Source organism: Sceloporus undulatus, chromosome 6 (genome assembly GCF_019175285.1).
Source record: "Sceloporus undulatus isolate JIND9_A2432 ecotype Alabama chromosome 6, SceUnd_v1.1, whole genome shotgun sequence".
Taxonomy (NCBI): Eukaryota; Metazoa; Chordata; class Lepidosauria; order Squamata; family Phrynosomatidae; genus Sceloporus; species Sceloporus undulatus.
In genome coordinates this window covers 169,335,360-169,353,585 of record NC_056527.1, presented here as the reverse complement: position 1 = coordinate 169,353,585, position 18,226 = coordinate 169,335,360, and the positions used below count along the sequence as shown (strand labels likewise).

Genomic DNA, 18,226 nt, shown 5'->3' with positions numbered 1-18,226 from the left:
AACACCTTGTCAGCCTGGCTTTTCCAGGTAACTGGGTTGACATCTCTGAAATCACATCCCCGTCCCCCCAACCGCCATCTGACCACATATCTGGTAAATAATACTTTTCTCCCCCATTTCTCCCCTTCTCTCAGTGTTACAACCAGGCTTGGGAAGCAGAGGCTCTTCTAGTGTTCCTGGATGAATTCCATTGCTGGAGAGTAAACACGTTTCTCTTGCGTTCTCCCCACAGTTGACTGCAGACTGGAACAAATACGATGACCGATTGATGAAAGCAGCTGAAAGGGGCGACGTGGAGAAGATCTCGTCTGTCCTCACCAAAAAGGGAGTGAACCCCACCAAGCTAGATGTGGAAGGGAGATCTGCGTGAGTAGAAATGGGCTTTGACGTCAGCCGCTCTGGGGCTGCACAGCAGGATCTCCTCCAGTTCCTCTGGCTTCTCAGGGGGACTGTAGATCCTCCTAGATCATCGTGCATTGTCTTTTTTTTAGAGAGATGCTAGTCTTTCTCTTAGGTCTTTCCTTTCCTGATACTAACTTGTTTTAATAACTGTTTCTTGAAAAGTGCTTATTTGTGCTTTGGAAAGGGGCCATATAAACACACTAGTTAAATCAAAAGCTGTTCAATCTTACATTTGAGGAAGAGCATTTCACATTTGCAGAAAACATGTCTTTTTTTGGATAGCCAACTCTATTGGTAGTTGCAAAATATCTATGTGAAAACTGTGGTTTGAAGTCCTTTTGCACACAATTATAGCATTGGCATATGCTGTTGTTGTGATCAGTGAGAACTCAACCTGGCATATGTGTTTGTGGTACTCAGCAAGTGTTCTTCCTGTTTAAGGCAAAGGATACTCTGTAGTTAATACGCTTTTTTAAAAAATAAGGCATCGACTTAGGGTCATCTCGGTTCTCAGATTGACCTTTGAGGTGGGTTGGTGATCGTCTCAGCTCTCCCCATCTGGACTGTGATGCTAGCGGTGGTGGCAACCCTACAACCACTTAATCTAATGAAAGGCTGGGCTGAAATTTCAGCTGGGGGCTTCCTCCCCCTTATTTTCAACATCCGCCATTGTACTAATAACAAACACTAAAGCACAGTGTAAATTGTTTCAAAAAGAAGGATCAGTATTGATTGAGGCTGAAAGACTGAGGCAAAGAGGAAGTCCACAGATATTTTGCATCTAATAAAATTGGCTGTCAAAAAAATCCACATCCCTGAAGTACCCAGCAAAGTGTTAGCAGAGAGAGAGAGTTTTTCTCTCAATTCAGGAGAAGAAAGCGTGGAAGTGACTTTTTTTAACCACATCAACAATAATTAAGTACAGTGCTGCTTATCACCTTCCCCCAGGCGCTGTGACTGACACATGCATGTACACACAGACTTAAAAGAGAGTCCCAAATGATGTCCATATTTGCTAGACAACCCGCATGCATCCATCCCTGAAGATGATCTTGCAGGAGAGCGCAGGGGCTGGACATGCGGAGGGATGTTTGTACTTGTTGGCTTGAGCGTGTGCAGCAGGGTGGAGCTGACCTGAATAGATCTGATCCAGCTGGCTGAAAAGCAAAGGACTGGGTGGTCTGTGCCAGGATTTCTCAACAGCAACAAAAACTTGGGCTATAGCTGGGGTGTGTATGTGGTTTGCTTCATAGATTTTCTGGGGAGGAGGAGAAGAAAAGACTCCTATCTTTCCCATGTGGTTCGTATTACTTTGTGGCATCTGCTCTGCTTGTGAGCCCCTTTATTTGCTGCTTCTCCCTGAACTCTTGCACTCACACGTGATCGGGGCAATATTTGTGGTAACTTCAGAACCATCTAAGTACCCAGAGCAAAGACATTTTCAATAGCGGTCTCAAATTACCCCACAGAACTGTTTTCAGTCTTAAATTGGACGTGGTGAGAACTCCTAATGCTAGGGGTTATTCTGCAAGATTTATACTGAAGGGTTTGTGGTGAGTGACTTTGGGTGGTTGGCACTGAAACCCAAGCCACCCCTGGAATCATGCCACCTGAGGTAAAAGCCAGCTGTGGAAGACTTTTCAGGCACTTTTGCCCACTGTCTTGCATGGGGTGGGCAACAGTTCTGCCATGGGACACTGGATGGGCATTTATGTCAGAGTAAATGGGCATTCAGTTGGACTGTGACCAAGGCATCAGAAAATCTCATTTCCTATCTTCTTTTACTTTAGATTTCACGTTGTAGCATCCAAAGGAAACCTTGACTGTTTGAACGCCATTCTCATACATGGGGTTGACATTGTGGCTACCGATGCAGCAGGTATCCTTCCTTGTTTAAAAACCTAAGAATTCCAGCCTTCTGAAAACTGAGGGTGTATGTGTGAGAGAGAGATCCTGTAACCCTATCAGATGCCTAGAAGATGTTTTCCAGCTTGCATTCTGGATTTCTTGCTGGCTGCAATGTGAGAAGGGTATGTCCTGTGGAACTGAGAGGGCAGAAAAGGATTCAAACTGAGGTGGGCCATGCACAGCACCTGTGCTTCATGCACCACATACTCATGTTTGTGCCGTTTTGATGGCAGAGACATGACCCCTGGCAATTTTTCTTTGAAAGCAGGATGTGTGGGTAACATGCACCTTTTTGAAAAGCAGAATTACTATGTCCCTGGAAGTATCATTCTGCTATAAAACATGGTGCACTTCTCCCGTGTACTTTCATTTCAAAGGAAATTGTGGCTTATTTGTTATTGCTGTTGCTGCCAGAGTTCGGTGACATGGCAATAGCAGTCGTTGTGTGGCTCCTGTTGAGTTGGTGGAGACCAGTGCCTCTCTCTAACTCCCCAGGAGGTGGCTCATCCTGGTTTAAAGTGATTGACACCTTGGCATAGATTAACTGTAAATTATACATCCCTCACTCAAATCCTGTGTGTGTTGAAATGTGTCATCTGGTGAAGTAGTCGTTATTTTTAGCACCATCTGTGGGCAACCCACAATCCATTTATATGTCTAGGTCTGTGATGTTTCTTACTTGAACACTTTAGCATGTCTTTTATGACTCTGTTTAGTGACTCTTTGCCATTGTAACCTCTCTAGGAAGGAATGCTCTACACCTGGCTGCAAAGTATGGGCACGCACTCTGTCTGCAAAAACTGTTGCAGGTACTGAATGCTTATTTTATTTATGTAATTATTTATTTGATTTGTATGCTGCTTCTTTACCAAAGTGGCTCCCAGAAAGAGTCACTTTAAAAAACATAACAATGAAAATAATTAAAAACAGGGCAGGAGCAGCCTTTCCACTCCTGCTTATGAGCAAGAATCCTGTAGCCTAGCAGTTAAGCACATCCTCTGCAAAATTATTAGGTATGGGATGATGCCAGAGGGCTGTAAAACCACCGCAAAGGACACTTCCGCTTCAGTTTGTGTAAGCATTTTGGGAACTGAATCATCCTTCAAATGCCTAGTCTGTTGTGAGATCTGCTAATTCTAAGTGCTGGAATTATTAAATAGGGGCCTAGTGGTGATAAAAATGTGTTTGGCTGTTTTTGACAGTACAACTGCCCAACAGAAAATGTGGATCTACAGGGTCGTACTGCCCTTCATGATGCAGGTAAGGGGTGCTCCTCCTTTGGAGCAGTTGTGTTTTAACTACTATGAAAAGGCCAGTAGTCGCCCAGCCATGTGCATAGCTACTCGGTTGCCATAGGTAGGTGAGGAGTTTCTCCAAACTTTCAGCCAGGAAAGGTTTAAGAAATTAGAGGGGAGAGGTTCTCTTTCTTCCACATGATCTCTATGCCCCAGATGACCAAGAACAATGTAGGTAGGTAGGTAGGTGAGCTAGAAAGAACATGTAGTGTTGACACTATTGCAAGGTTGATGTTAAGATGGCTTCTCCCCACATAATGGAACATGCTGGCACAACATTTTGAATGTTACTTCAGCTCCTTTCAAGCCTTTTCTTGTTGTTCAGCATTTGTGGTTGGAAATATTCCTGTTGTTCCATTACCACTGATGGCTACTAGTTACTATTAAAGCAGAATATAAACTTATAGAGAGCAAATAATTTGCTTGTTGTGTAATTTCCCCTTTGGAGTTAATAATGTGGTGTTCCTCTGTTTCCCAAAGCAATGTCAGATTGTTCCTCCAGCATACAATTGCTGTGTGACCATGGAGCCTTGGTGAACGCCAGAGATGCAGTAAGTCTGACAAAGGCCCTTCAGAGAGTCTCTCTCGCAGCCCTGTCTCCCACTGACTAGATACAGTTTGCTATGCCTTTTCTTTAATATTTCCTTCCCTTCCTTCTAGGATGGAAGGACCCCGCTGGTGCTGGCCACTCAGATGTGCCGTCCAACCATCTGTCAACTTCTTCTTGACAGAGGGGCTGATGTCAATGCAAGAGACAAACAGAACCGGTAATGCATCTCTCTAGCACCTATTGAATGTTGTTGGTGTTGTTGTTATTTGCTGTCACCTTCGCTTCACCTTACAGTGACCCTATAAATGAGGGACGTCTGGTTGAGCCCAGCTCAAGTCTTGCAAATTCAGAGCACTCTATCTAACTGTAATGCACTCTTCCTCTTTTTCTACTGCCTTCTACCTTACAAAGTCTAATTATGTTTTCTAATGAGTCGTGTCTTCTCATGATATGTCCAAAGTACAATGGCCTCGGTTGAGTAATTTCTTTCTCTCTGTCTTTCAGGACCTCTCTGATGTTGGGCTGTGAATACGGCTGCAAGGATGCTGTGGAAGTTTTGCTCAAAAATGGCGCAGATGTCTGTTTGGTCGATGCCCTTGGCCATGACTGCTCTTACTATGCACGGATTGGGGACAACGTTGAAATCTTGGCTTTGATCAAGGCTGCTGTGGAGGACTCCAGCAAAGGTATGCTGGCCTTCTTTGGGAGGGAGAGAGGGGGAAGGAGTTGTAAAAGTGAGAATCTCCCCATCCCTGTATTCCTGGGATGTTCTTCTTGTTTTCAACTTCATTTTGGCACAGGTTTCAATTCTGATCTGGACATGATTAGCAAGTTGGAAGGCATCATTTCAGCTTGTTAAGAATATGTCAAATTTTGTCTTAAACTCTGTATAAAATTGGATGGAACAGCTAACATAAAACAAATTGTGCATTTTTTTGTTTTTGTTTAGCAAGTTATGAAGTTATGAAGAAAGGGCAGCCACTCCCAAAGGTAAGGATCCTAGCTGATGTTTCTCATGGAGAGCGGTTGTTGCAGGTGCACAGCCAAGATGGATTTTGCTTCCTTGGCGTTTGGGAGGAGATTTTGCCATTCAGGAAAGATTGGTTATTGGTTTCCCAGCCATCATAAAAGACTGCAGACTTGCTCAAAATGAACAGCATCCCCCTCCTCTCCCCAATTGCTGGTGACATCTGCTGTCCAACATCCCCACCTCCTGGACTTGTTTGGAATGCAAGAACCTCCATTTGCCTCCCTGGTTCTGTAGCTGCCTATGAGGCAGGTCACTAATTGAGTTCTCTGTCACATTCTTGCCAGGATAATGTGACTCGCCTTGTATTTTTGCTTACTGGGGGTGTCTTTGTGTTGTGTAACAGGTGGCCAGCATGCGGCCAAAGTGGACTCAGCCTAACATCTCTGAAGAAGCCAGCTTTAAGCCGTGCCAGAGGGAGCAATGGAATGTGCAGGTGAAGGAATGACCCTGGCCTCTCTCTGAGTTGCTCTCTGTTTAGAAAGCTTCACTTTCAAAGCAGTAGGAAATTTCCACCATCATTACTCCTAGGAAATCCTAGATTTGCTGGCAAGTTCTTTCCAACGTCCTGCGGGTGGGGAGGGGTCTGTGGTACAAATGTTAAAACTGGTAGCATTCACACCTTGGAAATGTGACCGTGTGTGGACTGCAGTTCCTGGAATTTCCTAGCCAGTGTGACTAGTGGCAATATGCATGAGGAAATGCTTGCAAACTTGACCTGGGTGTCTCCAAACAGCTTATTTATTTTATTTTACAGATTAACCCCAAACATCATTTCTTGTTCTGGAGGCTTAAATTGTGCAGTTTCAAATTTTGTATAAATAATAAACAGATACCAGGTTAAAGTGAAGTTGTCGCCTTCTCTTTGTCGTTTGGATCCCCTCATTTGAAAAGTAATTTTCCCCTCAAGTTCTTTATCCAAGAATTAACAGAGAGTTTGGGACCGAGGAATTTCATCCCTGGCAGACCCAAGGCAGACCTTCAAGCAGATGCCTTGGGCTCATGGCAAGGCTCTTGGTTTCAGAGCTGTGGGGCGCAGGGACAAGGCTTGGGCTGAAGCCCCAACTAGAGCTGGCTTCCCTCAGCTGTTGACAGGCTTGAGATAAGCAGCTGCTGTGAAGTGCTCTGATGGCCTCTTAAGTGCAGGAACAAGAAAAGGCAGCTGTTCCTGGCCCCTTGCCATTTTTAGCAAGGTTGCTCTCCAGCGCTGAGACTGAGTCAAGATATGTTTGCATTTGTTGCATCTTAACACAAGTTGCTGTAAAGCCTGTTTGTGATAAGTGCTCTGGATCTGAAGGTGCGTCCTTTTTTGTTTCAGGACTTGGAAAGAGAGAACGAAGACTTGAAAGGCAGGCTTAGGGAGATCCAGCAGGAACACCGAATCCTACTAGACAGAATAGGTGGGCTGCAGCTACAGCTGAATGAGGTAACCAAAAAAAGCTCCAATAACTTTTAGAGCCTGTCAGAAAATACACTGGATAATGTGAAGGCAGATTCAAAGGCTACAAATTACCTAAAGGCCCCCATAATAACTTTTGGCCATGACTCACAAGACCCAGTTGTGCTGCTATGATGGTGGGGACCTTTAGGTAATTGATAGCCTTAGACTCTGCCTTCACGTTATCCAGTGTATTTTCTGGTAAGTTCTAGTGAGGAAAGAAGGATACTTTGCCAGCCTCAGGTTTGATGCTGCCTTCAGCTGATTTCATAGAATCTCTGTCCTCAAATTGACGGGTGGTTGTTGTTTTTTTGCTTTTCTATCCCTGAACGATCTAAAACCTATTATTTTACTGTATCTATCTGTTTACTTTTTTACACCACCTTCCTTTAAAGCAAGCTGGCAAATATTAGACGTAATCATGGAAAAATAAAACCTACAAAAATCAATTGAAACAAATGAAAAATAGTAGAACAGCAGTAAAAAACCAGAAATATAATTTAACCGGCCAAATTGCTGTGTTCCAAGTATTGCAAAACCTATGAATTCTAGCAATAACTTTGGTGGGAATTCTATATAAACTTACACTGGCAAAGCGTTAGGAAGAAACTCTTCTAGAACATGGCCACATAGCCCGAAAAACCCACAAAAAACTATGGATGCCGGCCATGAAAGCCTTCAACTTCACATTACACTTTATGATTTGCATGTCTTTTTTTGTTCTGTCTTGCAGGAGCAAATGATTGCTGATGATCTTGAAAGTGAGGTAAAGAGAGGAACAAAGTGCATCTCCATCCCCTGCTCTGTTTATTAGATACCTGAGGGTCAGGTTCTGCCAGCTCCTTTGCCATTTGGGGAATATTTAGCTTGAAATAGTGAAGTAGGGATGGTCTGAATATTCTTGATGTTTTGGCCTAGTTTTAAGCATTCATAGCACTAACAATAAAAACTTCTTTGCACAGCTTCCCTTGAGTTACATAAAGTCCATTTAAGAATCAAGTAACACTGCAGTCAGATCTAGTCTTCCTTGGAAATTGGGTCCTCTCTGAGGGCTGGTTTTATTTGAGCCATGTGTCAAAGCTATATCATTTTCAGGTCTAGAAAGTGAGAGGGACACCCCTGTCTGCTTCCTTTTAACCTGAAAGATTTCCATGTTAATAATATTCCTTGGTGCTTAGTTTTGCCCTTTGGTGTTTATGTTCACTTTCAGAAGGCTGAGCTCAGGAAGCTTCTGACAGCAAAAGAAAAGCAGCAAGAGGAGAGCCTGCGAATGCTTGAAGCTCTGAAGTTGAAGCTGAGGTTCTATGAGGTGCGCCCTTTAACTGGGGAGGCCTAGATCCTTTCCTTAGCAGCCCTGCACAGTATTAGGTAGAAGACTGAGCTTAGGGGGCCCTCTGGCCCTGGCACACACCTTGTTAAAATGGATGAAACCTCTCCCATCTTTCAACTGGATTTTAAATGAAGGAAACTTTCCCTGTGTGCTTTCTCTACTGTGGCTATGAATTAATTTTGAAATTGCAAGTTTCATTCTAGCAACCCATGTATTAGCCAGTTATGTCATTGTCTGAACTAATATTTGTTTTTATTTCAGAGTGACCATGCAGCATCTGGAAGCAGTTTTAGTAACAGTACGTATTCCTTATCGGATATTATTCTCTTAACCATCTTCCTTCCCAATCCATTCCCAGTTCTCTTGTCAAGACATCCTAATTTGACTGGATATGGGAGCTTTTGGATTCACAACCACAAAGAATAACTCAGGTGTAGTGTATGTGTGTATACGTGTGTGTGTGTGAATAGACACAGCAACTGAATAAATGTGGTTTACTTAGGGACTAATCAAGGAACAAGATAATACAGCTCTTGATGTATCTGCCCATGCTGCATACAGATACCATGTTTCATGGTTTTAACAGACTAGAAACTTATGATACAGGAGGATGTTCAAGGCTGCTGGTGTCAGGCCCTCCAGCCTCCACAGGGTTCATCCTTGCCTGTCTACTTCCATTTCTCCTCATAGCATGGGGTCTTGGGGTCCCAGCATGATCAGCAGTAGGAGCGATGATAGCCATTTTATGACTGCCAGGATTTGCTGGTGTCCATTGGCTTTTAGCTTGCCATTCTCCAAGTCTGCTTCCTCATCCTTTTAAAAGAGAAGCTGATTTCCTTAAACAAAGTCTTGTGGGATTTTAAACAGTGTTGTTGTGGCACATGCCAAGGAATGCAAATGCTGCAGCTGGTGGCTGCATGTGGCCCTTGGCAGTGAGGGTTTCCTGAACACCTTGGAGGCTTTCCTTGATGATGATGATGATGGTGATTAGAGAAAAGCACGTCAACTGAAAAACTGCTTTTGGGGCAAAAATGGACCCCAATAGGCTTGTTTTGTTTCCAAATACCATTTCATCCCATTCCCCCAAAACAGCAAAACCAGCACTGTATCAGTGTGATAGGAAGTCACCTGAGAGTTCACTTATGGGTGCTGCAGAATTTGGTGCTGCAGCTTGCCAAAAATGGCTCTCTGGTCCCCTGAGCGCTCCCATTCCTGGTATAAATTTTTGTGGAATAGAGTCCTCCTCCTCCCATCTGTGAGCTTTTAGTCTGACCTGACAGAGCAATGAGCTTGACCTGTAATTGGGAAGCTGTAAGCCACGATGGAAGATTTGCATCCGTTTATTCTTTTCTGTGTCCATTGTGCTGCTTTTCCTGTTCCGAAGAGAGAAGGGCAGTGCTAGCTGATGATGGCATATGTCCTATCAGAAGGTGAGTGGGGAATGGCCATACAGTGCTGTGCTTGATGTTTAAAGGTGCTGCGGTGGTGTTGCTAGTATAGGTGCTATCATCTGGATTTCTTCCAGGTCTTGGTCAGTATGCCTCTATCCTTTTTTTATATGGCTTGTTGTTGTCCACAGAAGCTATATTTTAGTAGTCTTCAAGGTGCCTCAAGACTCTCTCCTCTTGTCCCCTGCCAAAGCAGAGCAACTGGAAAATAGTTTACATATACACTGTACTTACGCTTTGTCAAAGAGACAGCTAATATGTTTGTTTTTCTTGAAGGGAAGGAAGATGCTCTGCTAAAGCAGGATTCGGTGTATTCTGCAGAACCACAGGTAACTGGATGGTTGGCTCTTTCCTCACATGTGTAAATACCTCTTGAGCATCCGTGGTGTTGCTGCTAGTGAAATAGGTACCAGCTACTTCTGTGATGTTTTCAGTGCACTATAATTTGAGTCTGGCCCTTGGAGCTCTCTTGAGGCTTTTGTATTAAACATTGAGTTTTCTAAATGTATTTTTTTAGATAGAAGAACCTGCCTGAAAACTAATGAATCAGTGTGTCTGTTGTTCCAAACAGGTGCCTGGTCCCATGCCCAGTAACCTCCAGAGCCGGTCCATGGTGAGACCGCTGGAGCTTCTGAGTCCAAGCCTCTCTTCGGCCCCTGAGGTGGAAGTGCTGAAGCGAGAACTGAGCAGCATGAGGAGCTGTTATGAGGCGGCAAGAGGAGATGTCAGCAAGCTTCAGCTGGAGCTTTCCCACAAAGCTGCAGAATGCAAAGCCCTGGCCTCTGAGTGTGAGCGGACCAAGTGCGAGTCCGACCAGCAGATAAAACAGCTGGAAGATGCACTGAAGGATGTCCAGAAGAGGATGTTTGACTCAGAAGGCAAGGTGAAGCAGATGCAGACGCACTTCCTGGCCCTGAAGGATCACCTGACAAATGAAGTGGCTCTGGGCAACAGTAAGGTCGCTGAGGAGCTGAAGGATCAGTTGAAGGATGTGAAGGCCAAATATGAGGGTGCCTCTGCCGAAGTGTGCAAGCTGCGAAACCAGCTGAAGCAGAATGAGCTCTTAGTGGAAGAGTTCAGGAGAGATGAAACACAGTTGGTAGAAGAAAACAAAAAGATGCAGAAGGAACTTGGCATGTTGAAGTTGGAGCGGGAGAAGAAGGAGAGGAGGGTCTTGGAGGCAGAAGGCCAGCTGAAGGAGACGGCAGCAAAGATGACTGACCAGTATGAAAAGATGAGGAGCTCGCTCTCCAGTGAAGTTGACGAAAAGGCCTGGAAGTTAGCAGAGATGGAGAAAGAGCGTGAGAAACTGTTGGCGGAGAGTCAGCGTCTGAGGGCAGAACTGGAGAGCCAGAGAGTGCAGTTTTCACAGTACGTGAGGCCGGAGGAGCACAAACATATGCAAAGCAGGTATGAGCAAAGAAGCAGAGAGCTGGAGAGAGCACAGGCAGGACTGAAGCAGGCAAATCAGGCCTTGCAGAAGGAGCTGGAGAGGGCTCAGGAGGATAACAGTGTGCTGAAGCAGCAGGTCAATACGCTCAGGAATGAGATGGACAGCCAGTTTGTGCCTCTGAGGGTCAGTGAAGAGATGAAGAAAGCCAATGATGTCACAATTGGGGAGCTGAACAAAAAGCTCATGGAAATCACCGAAAAGTATCACAAGTGCAAAGGAGAAGCAGAGAAGCTGCTGGCAGAGAAGGTCTCCTTGAGGGACACTGTGGGTCACCTTCAGGCCGCTTATGTTCCTCCTGAGAAGCACGAGAAGGAAACGGGGGCCTTGAAATCCACCGTGGCTGACTTGAAAAGGCAGCTCACTGAGCTGGGCCAAAAACATGAGGAGGAGCAAGCCAAGGCAACAGAACTTGTGTCCAAAAACGCAGCTCTTCAAGTGGTCCTGAAAGAGCAATATGTGCCAGTTGAAACATATGAGGAGACCAAGACGGCATTAAACAGCACACTGGAAAAAACGAGTCAAGAGCTGTCTGACTTGAAGGAAAAAATGGAAGGTGTCAAACAGGAGTTTTTGAAAGTAAATGAAGAGAATGGGGCGTTGAAAAGGAAGCTGAGAGTCTTGCAGAACCAAATGCAAGGTGAATATATAAGCACACAAGATCATAACAGTCAGGTTGCTGCTCTGAATAAAAGCCTCCAAGAACTCCAGGAAAACAGTTCTGAAATGCTCACAAAATATAAGCAGAAGCAAGAGGAGGTTGCACAGTTACATGCCGAGATTGAAGCACAGAAACAAGAGCTTGACATGATCCAAGAATGCATCAAGTCCAAGTATGCCCCACTGGCCAGTTTGGAAGAGAAGGAGCGCGGCTTTGAGGCCACCATGAAAGAGCTGAGGAGCCAGCTGGCAGAACGGGGGGAGCAGCTGGCAGAAAAGGAGGAAGAAATCAAGAAATGGTGTCAGGAGAACGAGAAGCTAAGGGCTGGCCTCCTGGCCATCCAAGACGATCTTCAGCAGAACTACATCCTGGCAGAGAAGTCTCACAAAACAGAGCGGATGTTTGCCAGCAAGATGGAGGACTTGAACAAGCAGCTGAGGGAGCTGCAACAAAAGTTTGCAGAGATCAAGTCTGAGAAGGAGAGGCTCCAGGAAGAGAGTGCCAAGCAGCGCTCCGAAGCCCTGGAAATCCAGAGCCGCCTTCAGGGCCAGTATGTGCCAGTGGAGCAGGTAGAAGCCTTCAAGAGGGAGCTCAACGCTACCATCGAGGGGCTGCGGGGAGAGATGGCCAGCCAGGCAGCCAGCCACCAGCAAGAGCTCCAGAGATCCGGAGAGCTGCAGCAGGAGCTGGCTCACCTCAGGGACACCTCAGTGCCCTTGGCAGAACACACACGGATCAAAGAAGGGCTGGAGAGAGAAGTGGCAAGCATGAGGGCCAGCTTGGGAGAGAAGGAGGAAGAGAGCCAAGCCAAGGGAGAGGAGGTCTCCAAGCTGCAGTCGGAAATCCAAAGCACAAAACAGGCACTGAGGGAGCTGGAAGACAGGGAAGAGGCTGAGAGGTTGAAGCACAAGATGTTGAGCCTCAAGCTAGAAGGCCAGGTCAGCAGCATGGCTGAGAAGCTGGCTGCACTGAGTGCTAAGTCCGAAGGGATGTGCGAGAAGGCCATGCAGGTGGAGACGGATGAGTTGTTGGCGGAAGAAGAGAAGGAGCAGCCCCAGCAGCTGAGGAGTTTCAGCATCGAGCAGGAAATCAAGGACCAGAAAGAGCGATGCGACAAGTCCCTGAGCACCATTGTGGAGCTGCAGAAAAGGATCCAGGAGTCTGCCAAGCAGGTGGAAGCAAAAGACAACAAGGTGAGTGGAATGGAAGGGATTAGTGTTTGTGGGGAGCTGTGCCGGCCGAATATGAGCCGGCAGAGGCCTCAGAGGGTTTTCGGCTGAATCGGGGCATGAGGAGACGGAGGCCATCCTGTGGAAATGGCAGGAGGGCAGAGGGACCCAGAAGAGATGTCAACACAGTGGATCCAAAAACAGCCCCTTGGAAACAAAACACAGCCTGGCTGACTGGTGAAATGAGCAGCATGACCATTGTTCTTTTGATAATGTTTGGCCCGGGGCCTCAAATATCCTGGCATCACCTGGTGGCTTTGCTTGCCTTCTTGCTGCCAAGCAGGGCTAAGAATAACAGGGAGCAAAACCACCAGCTGTGTCCCATTTGGATTCCTCAAGTCCCCTAAAAGCAGAGCTGGGGATCATAATGTTAAGGAGTCAAGCACTTGTCTTTTGACTGCTGGCTTTATCTCTCTTGAAGATTACTGAGCTACTCAATGATGTGGAGCGGCTAAAACAGGCCCTTAATGGTCTCTCTCAGCTTACCTGCAACAGTGGCATCCCTGCAAAGAGGCAGAACCAGCAGATTGAAGTCCTCCAGGGCCAAGTGAAGACCCTACAGCAGCAGCTGGCTGTAAGTAGCTGAGTGATGGCCCTTCATGGGGAAGTTTATATCCAGGCCTGCATTGCGGCAGTAGCTTTAGTACAACATCCAAAAATATCCCAAATTCTCCAGGCAAACTTTAGGAAACCACAGGTTTCTTCTTTTGCAATGATTACTTTTAAAAGCATCCAAGGGAATAGGGACAGGTAGGGTGGTGATGTTTACACCCTGCAGGCTGCATGCTTTGTGATGATTTGGAGGAGGAAACTGTCATAGAGTGTCAAGTGAGACTCATCAGGCTACAACCCCAAAGGCCACTAGGAGCATCAAAGGCAGTCAAAGAGAAGCAGACAAGTTTGGTTCCCCATTTGAGAATACAAAATCAAAACCCCCAAAGACCATCACCATGAAATCTCAAACTTGTCTATCCATGGCAGAGCTCACAGGCAACGGTCAAAGCTTTGTAGGAAGAGAGCAGTGAATTCTTCAGGAAGTTTCCTTTTCTTTTTCTGGACTGGAAACAAATTTAAGTGCTGGATGGGGCAAAGTGTGCTGATCAGAGCCGAATAGGGTAGTCTTTCAGAAAACAAGTTTCATTCTCATAAGCTCCTGTTCTTCCACTAGATGAGACCCTGTCCCTAGAAGAGAGGGGGGGAAAGTTGTGGGGAGGCTTGTGTAAACTGCATTTCCCCCCAACTGCAGAATGAGCATTGCTTTTGCAGTCTCAGGCAGTGATATTCAGGTCCTGTGAAGTCTTGCTTCTCATCCTTAATGGTGGCAAAGCTATTCTTTGTGGGTGATGCTGGGGAAAACCTCAGGGCTTGTAGGGATTGACGGCAGTCTAGGAACAGGGTCCCACCCACACCTTGAATAAGTGGAGGAGGTCACACTGTGTTGAAACATGGGATGGTGAGAAATGACCAGCGCCTTCCTTTGTCCTAGGATGCTGAGCGGCAGCACCAGGAAGTCATTTCCATCTATCGAACACACCTCCTCAGTGCTGTCCAGGTATGTTTTGCAGCTGCCATGTTGCACTGCCTTTCCTTTGCTCCTCCCTGATTGATGCCTGCCCCAGCCTTCCCTTCATTACACAGAGTATTGGTAGATGCTTCTCTTACTGTTTGGGAACAGTATGATGTGGATGCAGCCCAATATCCTCCTCCTCCTCCTCCTAAGATCAACCATGGCAGGTATTTTGCTTGGTCATCATTATCTGTGGAAAGGGCTCTTGAATGGATCACAAGCTGAATATGTGCCAGCACTCTAGTCTTGGGCTGCATTCACACAACTAGAGTGTCCACATCCCAGGAAGTCACCGTTCCACTCTTCTTTAAGCCAAGCCACATGTGGAGAAATGTGTCCAGTTCCAGGGTGCCCCCTTTTAAGGAAGCCTTTGACAGGTTTAGAACACATCAAGGGAAGAGCAACCAGGGTGATAAGAGGTCTGGAAACAAGTCCTGTGAAGAACAGGTGGAAGACCTGTGTCTGTTTAGCCTAGCGGAGAGAAGGCATAGGAGCAATTTTCCATTATCTGAAATCCTATCGGACACCACAAGGAACAGGGCTTTTGCTCCAAAGGACAGAGCCAGTACCAGGGGTTGAAAATGGCCAAGAAACAGACTTCATTCTCTGTGTTAGGAGCTGCCAGACTGGCTCAGGAGGTGGTTCTGCCATCTGCCAGGGGCTGTATGGAGCAGGAGGCGCAACTAGAAGCCCTTCTGCCCAAACCGTTCACTGGCTATGGCACCATGGCATTGGAAGGGATCTTGGGAGTCATCTGGTATCCATCCTCCCGTCAGAACCTGATTTTGTAGCCAGTTAATTTGACAAAACAATTTCTCAACAAGAATGAATTGGCTGGGAGGGGTGTTATTAAATGAGTTATCAGCACAGTCCCTTTTGGTTTTGAAAAAGAAAACCCTTTTAATTTTGCAGGGTCATATGGATGAAGACGTTCAAGCGGCCTTACTCCAGATCATCCGTATGCGCCAGGGCCTCGTTTGCTAATGAGCAATCAGACTCATAAGACTGCCCTCTCATGTAGCAGGTTTGCAGGACTTTGTATATGTTAAGATTTGCAGATACAATTGGAAAAAAACCACTCTCCCCTTCCTGCTTCAGTCCAGAATGTGTAAGAAATATATTTACACAGGCCCATTTTTAAGAGAGCAAAGGGACCCGTTGTTTGCCCACAAAGCTTGTGATCTGAAAGGTAGAAAGTCTGTTTTTTATTTATTGGTGGTCAAAATGATGACAAAAGCAAAGGTCTTCTGAATGTCGGATTGACAACAGTAAAATGATGGAACAAAGGCCGGCCGTTTTGGGCCCTGCCCAGTCCAGGCAAGGCCTTGCTCCCACCTCACTGCAGAACACAAAAGAGGAACGGGGCCTGAGGCTGAAACCCAATCACTGCGGCCTGACTCTTATCCCGGTACTGCTTTTCAGAATGGAATTTAAAAAAATAGATGGGCATTTTCAGGGAGCGTGTCAGATGGGTTGTATTTATCACTGTGTTGGGCAGACACAGTCCCACAAAGGCTGCTGGCATTAAACACTACGTTGTTGTGGCTTGGCTGGCCAAGTTGCAGCTTTTAAGGAATTTTAAGGAATGGTGCCTTTTTAATTGCTGTTTTCAGAGAGAAAATAGCAAAGCCCATGAGACACTCACTTGTTGTTCTTTTTGTACAAGAGATTTTTTTTCTCCCTCACCAATTCTTTGTTACTGATTTACTCATAGTTTCGGAGACAGCAGGACTGGGATGCACTGTGAATGAAAAGCTTTTTCTTTATCTCCAAACGCAGCGGCTGGACATTTCTTTTAGATAAATCTTTTTTTGTGTTTTTTGTTTTTTAAGGGGGGGAACCCTTTTACTGAGATATATATATATAGATATATATATATAGTAGCAGCTGGAATGATGTCAGAAATAAACACTGTGAGTAAGTGCAGAAGCAAAAGAAAAGAAGCTCCCAGACCTCCTGGTCCCATAAATGCTTATCTGTTGTGCTTTTGGCCCAGCTGCATATGGAAAGGCTGGGGGTAAACAGGGATGGAGGGAGAAGAAGCAGTACTTACATGGCTCTATCTGAAACTAGTGCTTTCAGTGAGGAGAGCAGCATCCCTTCGGAAAGATGACCACTGGCAGCTCTGGTTCATAGCTGGAAGTGACTGTGATGGATGCCATGGTTTCTCCATGGATGATGGGCAGCTCCTCTTCCAAGTTGGACTTGTAACCCACCCATCCACTGTCTCTGCCTGGCTTCCTTCCCCACTCCACCTTCACTGCAGTTTATTCTTGGCAGTGACAGTGCAGGGCAGGAGAAAGAGTTTGTTGGAGCAGAATGGTGCTCCGGGAGAAAATGATGCTCCAGGTGGCACTTGGGCCATGGATTTCTTCTCCTTCCTCTTCTGGGATGTCCCAAATGGCCCCAATTGGTTCATAGACCACTTGAGGAACCTCCTCGTGAGCTAGATTTTGACTGGATTTAACAACAGCTTCTCCTCCTTCAGTTCCGGATACTATGTTTTGTAAATGATGTACTATACTCCACTATGGTAGGCTGTTATTTATTCAAGAACAGGCCTAGATAGGGTGAAAGAATTAACTTGGCTTAATGTGTATGTGAACAAGCAGTGCAAAGGTTGATAGCTACTGGATTTCTTTTCTTTCTTTTTTACTTCCTTTAAAGACGTAAATGTGCAATAATCCCAAAGGCAGAAACCACCCAACGCAGGGTTTCTGGAAAGAAAATGAAAAACCTTAAGTGGGAATAGTAAATAGGTTCCGCATGAGGCGTTTGCCCATTTTGGTGTGCGGAGTGGTGCTTGCCCTGTGACTTCATCCCCTGTCCAGATGCCTGGAGGCACTTGTGGCTCCACCTGTCCATGCTCAAGTGGGCACTCTTAGGTATCGATGGGATCTGCACCCTGACCTCTGTCCCCACCTTACCTCTGCTCCTTGGAAGGGGAGTTGGTGCCACACATGCGCAGGCCAAGAACTGGCAATTGTCAGGCCCCTGAGCAAAATGAAGCACAAATGTCTTAACTTCCCACTTGGCACATCCGTAACAACGCCTCCTGTCTAGCGATGGGGTCTTGTCTTCACAGGAGTGGAGCTGGTAATCTCCAGTCCCAAGGGAGGGCCCATATTGAAGGCTGGGGTGGGTGGTGGGCAACAAGGGAAGAGGGCTTCCCAAGGGCTGCGAGGGGCTTCCGTGAATGCATCCCATTGCTCCCTCCCTGGATAAAAGGGATGCATGCAAAGCCCGGTTCACCAAGTGCTCTTTTTTGCTATTTGCAGCTGATTTTGTATAACTGGACAGCAACTGACTGGTTTTTTTTTAATATATACTAATACTGGAAGTATTGTAACTTTCCATTTTGTGTACTTTTATTCTCCCACACTACATATTAGTAAAGTTTTATTGTGTTACTGCTGAGTGTTGGTCCCTTGGTTCGTGGAGGCTGTGTGGTGCTTTGTGTGTGTGGCTTGGATGGAGAGCAAAGAGAAGGAGATGCTGCGGAGCTCCCTCTTCCATGTGAAGCGAATGTGTGGGCAACTCTTGAAATGTTTCTCTTGTCTGAGTTAGCGATTAAAGAAAGAGAGTGTACACAGTTGGGTCTTACTTTGTAGATAATCCACATTGTCTAAGAATGAGGAGTCTTTGCAGCCTCAGAATGGGGTCCCAAGGGCTGCAAGTGGCCCTCAAAATGGTTTCTGAGCACAGTATGTGGCCCCCAGGTCTCACTTTCCCTGCCAAGTTGCTCCAGGGTCTCAGACGGAGCTCCTTGCTATCCTTACCTGGAGATGCCAAGGACTCAACCAACAAAACTTGCACTTGGTGGCAGAACTACTGCCCTCCTGTGTATCTGTATGGGTCGTTGTGTGTTGTGGCCTTTTGGTGTGTCTGTGGAGGCTGGAGTTGAATCTCACCTGGGCTGCC

General features: G+C 46.1%; 1 protein-coding gene across 3 annotated transcripts in view; it reads left to right on the top strand.

Moving 5' to 3' along the window:
- Nucleotides 1–17,715, top strand: part of UACA (uveal autoantigen with coiled-coil domains and ankyrin repeats) — a 37,354-nt gene extending 19,639 nt beyond the window's left edge. For all 3 annotated transcript variants that reach the window (XM_042473171.1, XM_042473172.1, XM_042473173.1), the window contains exons 2-19: nt 233–366; nt 2,193–2,281; nt 3,055–3,119; nt 3,513–3,570; nt 4,086–4,156; nt 4,266–4,372; nt 4,660–4,841; nt 5,105–5,145; nt 5,529–5,618; nt 6,501–6,608; nt 7,354–7,386; nt 7,831–7,929; nt 8,212–8,248; nt 9,675–9,727; nt 9,970–12,702; nt 13,160–13,312; nt 14,225–14,290; nt 15,218–17,715. In XM_042473171.1, coding sequence (XP_042329105.1) covers nt 233–366; nt 2,193–2,281; nt 3,055–3,119; nt 3,513–3,570; nt 4,086–4,156; nt 4,266–4,372; nt 4,660–4,841; nt 5,105–5,145; nt 5,529–5,618; nt 6,501–6,608; nt 7,354–7,386; nt 7,831–7,929; nt 8,212–8,248; nt 9,675–9,727; nt 9,970–12,702; nt 13,160–13,312; nt 14,225–14,290; nt 15,218–15,289 — 4,191 coding nt within the window. In that variant the 3' untranslated portion in view covers nt 15,290–17,715. The remainder of the gene's footprint in view (nt 1–232; nt 367–2,192; nt 2,282–3,054; nt 3,120–3,512; nt 3,571–4,085; nt 4,157–4,265; nt 4,373–4,659; nt 4,842–5,104; nt 5,146–5,528; nt 5,619–6,500; nt 6,609–7,353; nt 7,387–7,830; nt 7,930–8,211; nt 8,249–9,674; nt 9,728–9,969; nt 12,703–13,159; nt 13,313–14,224; nt 14,291–15,217) is intronic.
- The last annotated feature ends 511 nt before the right edge of the window (nt 17,716–18,226 follow it).